This window comes from Buteo buteo, chromosome 2 (genome assembly GCF_964188355.1).
Source record: "Buteo buteo chromosome 2, bButBut1.hap1.1, whole genome shotgun sequence".
In the NCBI taxonomy this organism is placed as follows: domain Eukaryota; kingdom Metazoa; phylum Chordata; class Aves; order Accipitriformes; family Accipitridae; genus Buteo; species Buteo buteo.
Genome location: NC_134172.1, coordinates 8,302,221 through 8,315,953, shown reverse-complemented (window position 1 = coordinate 8,315,953; position 13,733 = coordinate 8,302,221). Strand labels below are relative to the sequence as shown.

The 13,733-nt window shown below is 40.7% G+C and overlaps 1 protein-coding gene across 1 annotated transcript; it reads left to right on the top strand.

Annotated features, from left to right (window-relative positions):
• Positions 1-268: 268 nt before the first annotated feature.
• XRCC2 (X-ray repair cross complementing 2) lies at positions 269-12,043 on the top strand. The gene is made up of 3 exons (XM_075045237.1): positions 269-376; positions 5,155-5,236; positions 11,062-12,043. The coding sequence occupies exons 1-3, from the start codon at positions 338-340 to the stop codon at positions 11,775-11,777; spliced, it is 837 nt and encodes a 278-aa protein (XP_074901338.1). The 5' UTR covers positions 269-337; the 3' UTR covers positions 11,778-12,043.
• Positions 12,044-13,733: the final 1,690 nt, after the last annotated feature.

Below are 13,733 nucleotides of genomic sequence, written 5' to 3'. Positions count from 1 at the left end.
GCCACCCGCCCCCATTTCAAAAAAACAAAACCCAAACCACCAACCTATAAAAAGACAGGCCTTTTAAAAACAAACCAACACCCGCCTCCCTACAGCGACCGGTCTTTCGGGAATCCCAGGCGGCTCTGAGCCGAGGAGGGACTCGAACCCGCGAACCCAGAGCACCTGGACTCCACCCCGCCCTTCCGGGGGGGGAGGGGGCTGAACCACGCATGCGCCGAGCCGCCGGCCGGCCTGCGGGGCTGCTGTCGGGGGGGGCGGGGCGACGGCAACGCGCTTGCGCAGTAACTGCTGCCGGCCTGGAGCGGGAGCCGCGGCCCCCTCCCCCAGCCGCGCCATGGCTGACGCGTTCCGGAGGGCGGAGTCGGGCACTCAGGTGAGGCGCTGCGCCCCCCCCCGGGGTTCCCTCAGCCGCGGGGCGACGGGGAGGGTGAAGCGAGGCCGCAGCCCGGGGAAGGGGGAAGCGCCGGGCGCTCCCCTCCGCCCGCCCCGAGGGGGTTGGGGACGGAGCGTAGCTCCGTCCCCAACCCCCTCGGGGCGGGCGGAGGGGAGCGCCCGGCGCCCGCGGAGCCTCCCGGAGGGACGTTGTGTGAGAGGAAGCGGGGGGGGGGGGAGCCGCGCCGCAGAGCCGCGCCCTCCCGCCTCCGCCGCCCTTCCCCCTTCCGTTTGCTTCCTCCTCCTCCTCCTCCTCCGTGTGAGGGCGGGGAGCGGGGCCCCGTCAGCCCGGCGCTGCGGGAAGGCACCCACCCCCCCGAGGGTTCGCCTCACGCTGAGGGGAGCTGCGGGGGCGGAGGGCGGGAAGCACCGCCCGGGGGGGGAGGGGGGGTTGTTGGTTCGCCCTGAAACGCTTCGGTGTTGCTGGAGGGTTTTGTCAGCGGGTGGCTGGCTGAGGGAGCTGGCTTCGGCTAGGATAAGGGTGGCGTGGGTCTGTGTCCTGCCTTTGTGTCCCCGGCTGCGGCTCTGGGACTCGGGTTGAATGCCTGCCATGGGGCTTCCTTGCAGCGCGGGGGGGGTGGTGGTATTCAGGTGTTGGCAGTAATTCCTTTATCAGTGTTTTCTTCGCTACGTTGGAGTGGATGCGGTAGGGAAGAAGAGCTGTGAGGAAGGGTTGGTTTAAATAAACAGTATGGAAGGTGAAGTTGCTTTCCTGTTCTTCGCAGGAAAAGGGTTTTGAGTTTGGGGGTTTTGTTGGTTGGTCTTTTTTGTTGGTTGGTCTTTTCTTTTGGGTGGTTTATTTGTTAGTGACTTGTCCTTGCAGTCAGCAAGTTAATTACTTGGGAGGTTTGTATGTTACTGTATCAGAATATGCCGCGTAGTGCACATAAAAGCATAGAAACGTGTGATAATACTTATTTCTTGTTAAAGCTCCGTGTCTTTTCAGTGGGACTTGAGTTCTTAAGCCCTTTTGACACTTAAAAAAAAAAAAAAAAGTAACAGCTGTCCACTGTCGGCAAATATATACATATTAAGGACGTGAGTTATGCTCTGTGTCCAACTGAGTAAATGCATTTATTTGTCCACATGAGCGGTGCACAACAGGGAATGCACATGGCAGCAACTGCCCATGATGGAAGGGATAACCAAACCTGAATGAGGGAGGAATTGATAACTGATGGGTTAGAAAAGGTTAATGTATGAGTACATCATCCAGAAAAAATGGTAAAAGCTCTTGAAACAGAAAATACTTAATTTAAAACAATACTTCCTCAAATAGCCTCATGCGTAAGATCAGGTTTTACTGAGAGTTATACTGAGACCACAGTCTTGTACTCTTATTATTGAATATAATTAATACAACAAATTAGAGCTTCTCACTAAACACCTCTGGTATATCACAATAAAATAAATGATAAATTGCTTGCATATGTCTTCATGCCCAAAGTTTACAAAAGCTCAGTCAGAGCGGTTATAGTGGTTGAAAATTAAATTTTGTCTCATACTCGAGATAGGTTTGTATGTGTAAATAGCCTGTAGGTTAGCTCACAGCCTCTAACAGAGCTTTATTTAATTTGAATTTCTTTAACATTTTAATGAAGTAATATCTCATTCCTGACAAGACGTACATGTATGCTTACATTTATGCATAGCTTTACTGAAACCAATATAGTATAAGCGTATAATGTATTAGTCAGTGGGACTGTCCATATGCAGATTTCTTTATTAAAAAGATGAAATTGATAAATTATAAAAGACATAGTTGAAATATTTGAGTCCCATCAGCCTTGTCATTAATGAAATTGAACCCAACTGTTGCCTGACTCTTGCTGTATAGCTTGTTTTCTACACGTAACTGCACATATGTGCAGTTTCTTGCTAGCATAATTGTACTTGTGAAGAACACCTAAGAGCAAAGACCTACCACTAGCAGGTTGCTAAAAGGTGGTATTTTGTGTAAAAGAAGATAAAAAGAGCATTATGAACGAAGAAACTAGCATCTACAGTTAAACTATAGAGTCTGAAGTCTCCAATATGTGATTTGAAATTGTTTTGATTTTTTTTTTTCTTTCCAAGCTCTTCACGCTCAAAGGCTCTTTTCAGCAGTGCTGTGCTGCTGTCTTCTGTACACTGTCCATGACAAAGCCTGGGACGCCTGATGTCCACCATCCAGATCACCCTTTAAATGCTGTAGATTCCCTGCCCCCCCCCCCTTGCCCCAGCCACCCCATTTTACAGAAGAAAATGTTAGAAGGCAAAATGGAAATGCTTCCCCTGGAAGAGGGCCAAGGTGGCTTTTGCCCATTTGGAAAAACCCTAAAAGCGTTGTCCCTGTCTTTCATATTGGCAGAGGTGAGGGATGCCTATCTGGTGTCTCATCTCGGCTTTGCTTCTGTCACTTCTGCTGTAGTGTGGACAAACCTTTGTTAGATATGAAGGAAAATTGTTAGCTGTTTCTGCCAGGAACCCCGTTGCTCCCAGCGTGACACTAATGAGGCAAGTGCCTTTGGAGATTCTGCTTCAGAACTCGGAAGTAAATACAAGTTTGATAAAAACACAGGTGTGCTATCATCAGCAAATTACCATAAATTACCTACATGAGCAGTGCTCAGAGTAAGCACCTGTAGTTATTTAAAATGAATATATAAACTTGTCATTTAAATAACCGCAGAATCATATTAAAACGATAGCGATCAATCCACTGCGTATTTCCAAAGCTGTAGCAGTAAGCTTAAAGAGGTGATAGTCTAAGAAGAGACAGGAGCTCATCCTTTCCAGAAGAAATAAACTGTAGAGGATGTATTCATTAGTGTACAAATAAATTTGAGAACAGGAGGCTGCAGAAATGTGTTTAGACCAGCAGTAGTTGTGAGTCCCGGCCCCAGCAGTGCCTATAATCAAGCTCCCGTGATCGCTGAGTGCCAGAGCGGTGCTTCCTTTGCTAAGAAGTGAAAAGCATCAGAAAGCAGCAGCCTGTGGTGGTTTTCCTGTTTCTCTTGACTTCCACTGCCGGACAAGGGGGTGAAAGATCCCTGGCCTTTCTCCACAGCGGGTACAGCCTCTCCTCTCCTCGCCAGGGGCCAGGGCCAGGTGTAGGCAGCCCCTTGCATGGGAGGGCTGCGTGTGTAGGGTCTGCGATGGCCCTCTTTGTAGTTGCAAGCTCCTGGTTTATGTGCCCGGAGATATGCTCCTGTATTCCTGTGTACATATGTCCATCTGGATTTTTGCTTTGTCCAGTTTACAGAACCCTACTGATACCCAAAATATGCAAGAGTTCCCCGTGTGAGTGTTTTCTGCACTGCGCAAATGTGTGAAACATAATGGGAGGATCTGCAGATCCAGAGCAAGGTCAATTCACGTGTTTTTATGGTCCTTCAGTGGACGTGTTGGAAAACTCTCCTGAATACATGTGAACAGGCAAACAAAGGCAAACACATTGACATTTTGTTAATGGAAGGGAATGTTAAAATGTCAATGAAAATGTCACGCTTAGATTCCCATCGTGACCACTTGAAGTAAATTCAGGGCTATTTAATGGAGTTTTATTCTACTGTTAAAGGCAAAGACACACACACAACTGTTTAAACAACTTTTAAGAAAATTCAGAGCAAATGTTGCTCATTGATGTGGCAGGGAGGAAAGGCAAGATAAGGCAGTGTATGTTTAAAGGTGTGTGCTTGCTGCTCGTTTGGTGACTGGCTTTACAGAGGATGGGATAAAACTATGTATTCATGTATGTATCGGTATTCATACTGATTTGGTTTTTTTTAACTCTTTAAATGACAGCTGGGTGTCTTGGAGAATGAAATATTTGGCACGAGGGTACGTGTTCTGGCAATGCTCTGAGCACCTTGATAGTGTCCTTTCCCATGTATGTTAATACACATAGTGAATAACAGTTCCAGCACTGGGTGAAATGTTCATTGTTGGTTTACAAATGTGTGCCAGAACTACAAATAACACAAGTTATGTGAATACCTGTCTACTTGCTATGCAAATACCTGTCAATTTAAGAAATTGTCCATGAACTTTGGACTAATTTGTTTTACAATGGAGTTGCTTTACAAAGGGCTTTGGAGGAACTTGCTTTACAAATTCGAGCTTGCTTTAGAAAGGTTTTTGCAGAGCCACTGGTGGCTAATTACTTTTTGATCATTCTTAATCCATAGTCTGTTTGAACAAGTAACTATGAAATAATGGGATTGTAGTCCAGAAGAGTCCTATATAACTTTTCAGATGAAATGTACATGTTTTTACTTATAAATGCTCAGAGGAACTGACTCAGGAGACTAATGATGGGTAATGTTTCACCTCTCAACCAGTAGTTTGTTGTGGCAGTGATGGTTATTACAAATTATCTTCTTTCCCTTTGTTCTGTCAATGTTCTGGCAGCACTGCTGTATACCAGAGGCGATCCCTCTTGCTAGTCTACCTATGCAGCTTTTTCTTTTTTTTTTAAGCTTTATTTCCCCTAATGTATATCTACTCTTTACTGCTATTGAATCTGTGTGCTAATTGTTTGTAAGGATGGAACCTTCTGTTGCTGTAGTCCAGACTATAGGTTTCCATATGTATTTATGAAAACATTTTAAAGATCAGACTAATCCTTTTCATAGGGCTGTCATGGAAAATTCCCAGTTCTCAGAATCCTTTAAATTTGGTTCCGAAGGTCCATTATTTTGAGTTAACAGCATGTCTCTTCTGTATTTTCCTTAAAAGCTACTTGCACGACTTGAGGGCAGAAGTTCTCTGAAGAATCTTGAACCTTATCTGTTTGCTGAGGAAGCATCTCCTGTTCACGGTAAAAATGTATCTTTATCCCATTTATGGAAAAATGCTGATGTAAAATATTTTCAGAACAATATTACAGAGATAAACATACAAGTAGATCTTTTTGCCCTGGATTCAGAATTGTAATTGTTGATATAGTTTTATGTGAACTAGATAAAGTGAAATAATGCCAAGTCACCATTCCAAACGTTATTAAATGGACTTTAAAATCTACATTATGGGTATCAAAACACAGATGTAGGTGAGTAAATACCAAGCACGTTGGTCTGTTTCTAGTAGTTTTACAGAAATTTGTTCTGGATTCTGTCATTTAACCTTTTTTTTTAATGAATGGTCTAAAAAACCACCACAAAGTCATAACTGCAGAAGTTTGCAAAAAACTTGAGATTCAATAAATAGCAAAGAATTCAGTGATAGGGAATGGTTTGGATCAGTTAGGAAAAGGGGCATGAGCAAACAGTGTTTTTTCAATAAAGGCAAGTCATTGAGCCACTCAGTCTTGGCCTGAAAAAAACCTGATTATGCTTAGATGGAAATTTGGAAACAATTCCATCATCAACATAGGTACTAATCAGCTGAATGAGTTTGCGGACAATGTTAGGATCAAAATGGCTTATATAGACCCTCAGTGAATAAATGAGAATATCAAATTGGAGAAATTGGGCTACCTCCCAATGACACTGGTACAAGTTTAAGGTCAATTCTTCTAGCAAGAAGTTTTAAGATCAAGACTGGATGTTTTAATGAAAGAAATTACTGAGCTAAACAGAAATTAGCACACTTAGTAATTCCTTGATGATTCAGGAAGTCAGACTGGTTTTCCAGATTGTGTGAAATTTCATGGGTTTTGCAATGGAGGAGACTACTCTGATTACACAAAACTAGAAATATGTAGTAAAAAAGGTATATGAATGACAAACTGTAAGGATCATGCTGTGAGGTCCTACAGTTGTTGCATGTATGTATGAATGAACAGATTTCATATGAAAAGTATGTGGCTGCAGTGGTTATCAACATACTTGCCTGCAATTTGAATTCCCACAAATTATAGAAGGTTCAGAAGAAATAGCAGAAAAAGCAATAAAAAGAATTGGGATAATTGGATCAGAGATGATGCTTTGTCTACAAATGCAGTCACTGTGATACTATTCGTGTATTATTTTGCAGCACTTGAGAATACATTAGGGGTTTAGCAATATATGATTCCTGCCCCTGAAAGTTTCAAATACGATTTAACAAAGATAAAGGGCAGAGAAATACAGGTAAGCCAGTGCAAACAGAGTAGAGAAGATTATTTAAATACTCTCAATTCTGAACTGCTTTGTTACCCACAAGAAGAATTAAGAACCAGTAGTGAAATTGGTATACACTTCACAAAGCTCCTGAATTCTTAACAATTTTTTTAAGAGATGAGATATTTTTGTTTTGAAAAAATGCAGTAATAGACAATGCTGATCTTTTGGGCTGTGTTTTTTTAATGAACTTTACACACAAGAAACAAATGTTTGAGACTAAACTGGCCATGTTCTGGTAGAACAGACTATACGAAGCCTTCCTTGGGGGTCAGTAATTGCCCTTGCTGTCCCATTCCACAGCATTACATAATTCCATCATCAAATTATCAGCTTTCATCTTAAAGCTATGTAGGTTGTTCATGTCTGTCCAAAGACTGTTCCAGTTCTAAGATGGCTGGAAACCTTCTAAATTCACCCCTGGTTTTAATGTGCCAGCACGGTCATTGAGCTTCTGAAGCACTTCTATTTTTCTTCTGCTTTTAACAGGTGGCATCAATTGTGATCCATCTTGGTCACGCTTTTTTGCTGACATTAATGAAGCTGCCTAACATATTAGCACAGAACTTTAGCTATATATACATAAATGGACTTCACCTTTTATTACATTTTTGCTTTGTCTTTTAATACCACAGTATTTATGTGAGTCCATGTGTTATTTAGATGTGTTCTCATCATTCATTCTTAAATCCCTGTTGAAGACCTACCTCTCCATTTGTCATGAACTTGAATTTTAGTAGGTCACTGTGGAATACTGTAATACATTGTCCGTGAAGTCCGTACTGAACAGCTCTTAATCTAAAATGCTATGATTAAAGCAATGCAAAGACCTAAATTATTCTTTTTCCTGATGGTATTTGAAACAATCATATATACAAAGTTTCAATAAAGTATCCAAAGGTTATGTTGTAATTAAGTGTTCATAACATGTATGTCAAAGTACTGTAAAATAGGAACAGCTAACATAGGTACTGCTGTGATATTCTAGTCACTCCTTCTAATTATGATGATATTTAAGAATACATAAGCATATTAATTACATACCATTTAAGCTCTTCTGGAATGGAGCAAAAGTGACACGAGCTTTAAATAATCTTCCACTATTGCCAGTCATATTTCTCCTATGCCACTGGTATGAAGGTTTGGGTGTCAGTATAAAGCTCTGATGTTCAGCAATAGTATGACACACAACATTAACTTGGAATAAATATTAGGCCTTTCTACTTCACTTATAAATGGTACAAATATTAGTGACAGCTTCTGCACAGTACTGTAAATTACTAGTCCAGTAACTTAAAGGTATCTGATGATGTGAAACCTGCAGAGTTATTGCTGAGTATTCTAATAGCCTGTTTGTAACTGCTGTGTAAGAAAATAGTTTAACCAACTTTTGCTAGTATAGTGATTACAGACAAAACTTTAGGCTCTTCTCATTCAAAAGTTAACACTGAATTGATGACCAGGACTGAGGACAATGTTTCAGTTAAAAATATATTAGTGTTACATAAATATTTATGTTTATGCAACATCATTTAGTTTATTCTGTATGTTACTGCATAGCAGTGGACTATTGTACTCTTTGGTCTGCCCATAGTGGGCCAGTTCAAGCTACCGTGAGCCAAGCAATGTGTTGGGTGACTCCTTGAAACGTACTTCTTGAATTTGTCAGTGCTGAATTTCATATGAAATCATTCTGCTCATCCACCTTGATCTGTTAAATCTTCACAATCTTAAGTCTTTATTAACACAATTAGTTTGTTTTCTACACATTTTGCCAAGCTAATGGAACATTCATCTGCTGATATGTTTAACATTGGGCAACACCAATTCTAGCAGGATAACTTCCCATTAACTTTCTTCCATGTTAAAGTGTCTGTTCCTACTCTGCCTCTCAGACTGTTTTCATCCTGTGACAGTATCTTTTTACTAGTCCTTTCAAAGTTATTTTAACATTAATGGATGATGCTAGTACTGATCACTAAGTTTCTTCCATGAGTTATTGTGTCAAAGGCTTCTTGAAAACATTGCTGGCCACACTTCCTCCTCTGCTGTGTCATGGCTTGTCCTCTCTGATCCACAAGGACGAATTTCCCCTCTTATCTTACTCTAACAGCCTGGTTGCTAATTTAATGAAACCCTACATTTATAGATGTTGCTATAAACGGCTTTTGTTTTGCACCCATTCTTCTTGTGGGCAGCCTCTTTGATAATCATGAAGGCCCAGGAATCCCCGGCTCTCTTGAGGTTTTTTTACAGTCCAAGCTGTTATTCTTTTCAGAGTAACTTAAGTATTTTGGTCAAACTACAACCCAGATGTGTGTCTTGTTCAGCAGTGTTGAACAAGTTTGGAAGGGTCCTTAGTTGTCTTGCTGTTAAAATTTATAAGCCACCACCAGAAAAACTCCCCAGAATTATTTTTTTCATTCAACTTAGAATTTTTACTTAAAGTTGTTAGTTCTGCCAATAAAAGCTCATCCAATGTTATTCTGTAACACAGACATCCTGATAGAACATCTTCAAATGGATAAAGTCAAGCACTTATTTCATAGAATAACTTTTTTTGAATCATTACCAAACAGCAGCTCAGGTTTGCCCACTGCTGCTTCTGAGTGACCATATAGAGTTGCTGGTATTAGTTAAACAAGTCATATTTTGCTGTAAAGGTAGGTGAAGCAATCTGTATTGCATATTGGTCCAATTCATTTACTGGTTTGGATTCAGAAATGCCAGTCTGGGTGGCAGAATTCTTGTGCCGAAGCCCATGGCAGACAGAAGATCCACTTTGTTTCTTAAGTAGAGGTACCTTATGCAATTGTTCTAAAATATTTCAGTAGACGAAATATGAGGGAATGACCTACCCAGCATGCTTAGGAGGAGTTCTTCCAAGCTGGTATCTTATCCTAACAGGGTGCGGTTCTGTCACTAGCACAGTCGTATGTGACAGCAGAACAGATGCTGGCTGCACGTGGCAGGGTTGCACATTGTGACCTCTGAACAGGAAGAGAAAATGAAGATTTATGTCATAGGAAGTGTAGTCATCTTTCATCTCAAAAGTGGGGAGAGCCATTCAGAACAGATAAGTAAGGGTTTGGGAGGCAATCAAGCTCTTTAATAAATTTCAAAGTATCAGAAATTCATAAAAATGGAATTGCAGTTGTGGAGCAGCAGGAATTTTATTATGGCAAGGCAGGCAGTCTGAATGTCACTGAAATGGATAGAATTGTCGCATCAGGTGTAAATTGCTTTCAACGCTTCCAATGGGTGAAGTAAGAGCTTAGTTCTTCCCCACCACCCTCCACCCCTCATCCCAAGATGCGTCTTGACATTATATGCACTTATGAACAAGAACATCCTCTGGAAGTTGAGTAATGACTTGAAAAACCCTGTTAACTCAGGCAGGCACAAACATGTTTAAGTGAAGTTGCAATTCATTCTCTACTCTTGCATCCCCCCTATGAAAAGGTGTTATGCCATGTGCACTTGCCAAGGCCATAGAAATCTCTCACCTTCCTGCAGTTATAGTTGTGAGATTCTCCTTGCTGCATGTCTTTACCCTTCTGCCTAAAATCCAAAATGTCATAAATAAATAATCCAGTTTCTGAAATTAGAAATTTATAAAGAGCATCTAATAAATTAACTTTTTTTAGAGTCTTGCTCTGATATAAGACATCAGAAGACTTGGGAAAAGACTTCAGAGTATCTTGCATTCACATCCAACAAAAGACCTGGCTTTCTAGTAAAGCATAATGCTTTTTTTAATTAACATTTTAAATTTATGTGATATGTATTTTATTGACCCACATGGATCAGGCAGTAAGGCTGAGTCCATTTATGGACAGAGATCCTTTGCTTCAGACAGTAGAGTCATTGCTTGGAGTTGAAGGAATCTGTGAGTCCCCCTTGTCAAAAGAAGCAGTTTCATATAATGATGACCACAGAAGAATGTAAGTGCTAAATAAATATACTGGCGTTCTCTTTACCAGTCACAGGTTCCTGTTGGTATCCTGTGACACGTGCAGATACTGAACAAGCATATAGCAGATATGAAATGCTGAAGGACAGTCTGTGTTATAAAAATATATGTGCCAACATGATTTGGACCTCTTAACGTATCATCTTCTTTTTTGTTTTGCTTGCCCTCTACTTTTTTATTTATTTCTTAATTTTGTGTGCATAGTGTAAATAGATGGTTTCTTAGCCACTTTTGTGTAGCAGCTTCCTTTTCAGCCTTCATCTGCCTGTAATGATATAGATGAAATCCAGTTGCCAACCTTTTGTTGGTATTGGTGTCCTGGATGCTGTTGGCAGGGTTTTTTTCCAACCCTTGTTCCCAGTTGATTTTCTTCAATTGAGGCCTTTCTTGAAAACTGAAATTTCTCTTGGTAGATGCTAACCAGGATTTGAACAATTTTATGAATATCAAACTTTCTAAAATGCATTTTCCAGTTAGTGGAATAGTGAGTATTGGTTCAGTAAATACTGAAAACTGACTCTGAGCTATAAATGCTGTTACCTGACAAATTGCTGCTTTGTTTTTGAACAGGAGATGTCATTGAATTCCATGGTCCAGAAGGAACAGGAAAAACAGAAATGCTTTATCACCTAATAGCCCGCTGCATCATTCCAAAATCAAGCGGAGGACTGGAAGTAGAAGTCATGTTCATTGATACAGACTACCATTTCGATATGCTTCGTCTAGTTACCATTCTTGAGAACAGATTGGCACAAAGGACAGAAGAAATGATAAAGCAGTGCCTGGGAAGGCTTTTTCTTGTGAACTGCAATACTAGCACTCAGTTACTCCTCACTCTGTACTCTTTAGAAAACATGTTTTGCACTCACCCCTCTCTCTGCCTTTTGATTTTAGATAGCATATCAGCTTTTTATTGGATAGACAGAAGCAATGGAGGGGAGAGTCTTAACTTGCAGGAGATGAATCTGAAGAAATGTGCTAACTTTCTTGAAAAGCTTGTGAAAGAGCATCACTTAGCTCTCTTTGCAACAACACAGACACTTATGCAGAAATCTACAAACTCTGCAGAAAGCTTTTTTCCTTTAAAACTTCAACATGAAACCGATACAGACTACAGACCTTATCTTTGTAAATCATGGCAACAAATGGTAACCCACAGGATATTTTTCTCTAAGCAATGTAATTCTGGCAACAGCAAAGGTTTTACAGTCATTTCTTGCCACCTCAAAAGAAACCATGTAGTAAAATGTTCATTTAGTGTTGCAGAATGTGGAGTTCAGTTTTAACTTCAGTTTGTTTTTTAAATGTGTAACAAATGCTGGTGCTTAAGGCCTGATTAGGTCTAAGTAGTTTTTAGTACCTTTTAAACTAGTTGGTTGTTGCTGGATGATTAAGAATTTTTGTCACCGTTTTCTTAAAATTTATTGAAGGGCAGGAAATAGTAACATTTTTGAATTACTGTAGACGTTCAGTCCAAACTAGTGAGGAATGTTGAAATTACTTGTTTGTGTTTAATGCATAAAGAGATTAAATCAAGAAAATTATAACCAAAGACATTTTAAACTCCTAGTATCCTTCAGTAATCTAACCCCCACGATATGCAGCCAAATGCACTGACTTCATCTCTGGGTCTTACTGCTTGACACTGCTCTTCTTCCAAGCTACAGAAATAGGAGCCTAGTTGTCCCTGGGGAAGACTGCAAAAAGGCGAGTGTTCACTCTTTATAAATACTGGTCTTGGTTTATTCCCAGTAGCCTAGGGCATATGAAATGCATTCACGACTTTGCCTGAAGAGGATTCATTTTCACAGCCTGTTAAATAGCGGTAATCCTGACCATGCTTCTCCAAGCTTGCAGCCTCTCTGTTTACGTTAGCACGTGCTTGGAGAAGCAAGGATTGCAGGTGTTTTGACCCTTACAAACATCTGGGTTTGAAGAATCTACAGCTATCATAGAAATGGAGGCCTGATTTCTGTAACTGAAGGAAAACAAGACCCAGTTCTGGGTACCTGTGAGTTTGTGCTGCGTGCAGCAAACAGTTTAGTCTTTGAAAATAATGAAGTGTGGGTTATGGGTTGGTTTGGGTGTGGGGGGTTGTTTTTTGTTGGGTTTTTTAGATGTATGCACAGACATACTTTTTTTTTCTCTGCCCTCCCTCATTATTCCCTCCCACTTCTTTCCCTTCCCCCACTCTCTCTAAGAAATCCAGGAATGCCATGCCTCTGGTCTTTACCAATATGTATTTGCCACATGTAGAACATTTGTGTGCAGGATTTGGCATGCAACATGTTGCAATTCTGGCAAAGAAGATTCAGAACTTATGGGAAATGCCCTACAGTTCTGGCAAAGAGTACCATATTATTTATTAACCTAGAGTGCCCTTTGAAAGCTTCAAAGTACTTTACAAGAAAGAAAATTGCACACAGTACATTATTTAATACAAAAACTTACATTAGCTTACAAATTTAAATTACTCAAACAAGGGGAAAATATTTCTCACAGCAATATTCGTTCAGTCATGTTGCACAGCACGTTTTATAGTTTAGATTGAACAGATTATTAACAAAAATGCATATTAAGAAGAAGTATCTAGCACAGTATCTTTTTGAGGAAGATGCCTAAAAAACTCTATTGTGAGACACTTACCTTTTAATTTCTTGACTTCTGAAGCCAGCTTTTCAAGCTGAATGTATACCTGGATTGCCAGCTGTGTATAGTTCAGTGTGCATACCCAGACTTGTGTATATAGAGCTAGGAGCATGTATCTATACTGTTGTTTATAGAATTTGGCATCGCTGTGATTTGGCTGGATTTTTGCAAAGACAATGAGTGTTCTACCTCTAACAGCAGCCAGTACCAAAGGTTTTGGGAGGAGTGTGAGAATAATCAGTTTTCACTGGCATGGCCTCCCAGCCTCCCCCAGCATGGGGCTTGGGAAGCTCCTGACCAGAGTCTGCGGTCAGACCATCGTCCATGAATTTTTATCCTCCATCTATTTTTAACTAACTTACCTTCTTGAGTTCCACCATGTCTTTTCACAATGAGTTCAGTTTCATTATCCTTTCTGTGGGAAAACTTCCTTCCCCCCCCCCCCCCTCATGTTAAACCTTCCATCTAATCACTTCTTCATGCCATCAGTTCTTTTACTGTGACACATGAGTGAACTTTGCCTTTTCAACATCCCCGCAGAGGTGATGATTTTATAGACTGTCATTTCATTTGTGCTTTCTCTTCCATCAACA

Excerpts from the sequence above, each read along its gene's own strand:
- XRCC2 (XM_075045237.1), top strand. The coding sequence starts at position 338 with ATGGCTGACGCGTTCCGGAGGGCGGAGTCGGGCACTCAG. Across the intron at positions 377-5,154 it reads GGGCGGAGTCGGGCACTCAG|CTACTTGCACGACTTGAGGG; the intron begins GTGAGGCGCTGC and ends TTTCCTTAAAAG. Across the intron at positions 5,237-11,061 it reads GGAAGCATCTCCTGTTCACG|GAGATGTCATTGAATTCCAT; the intron begins GTAAAAATGTAT and ends GTTTTTGAACAG.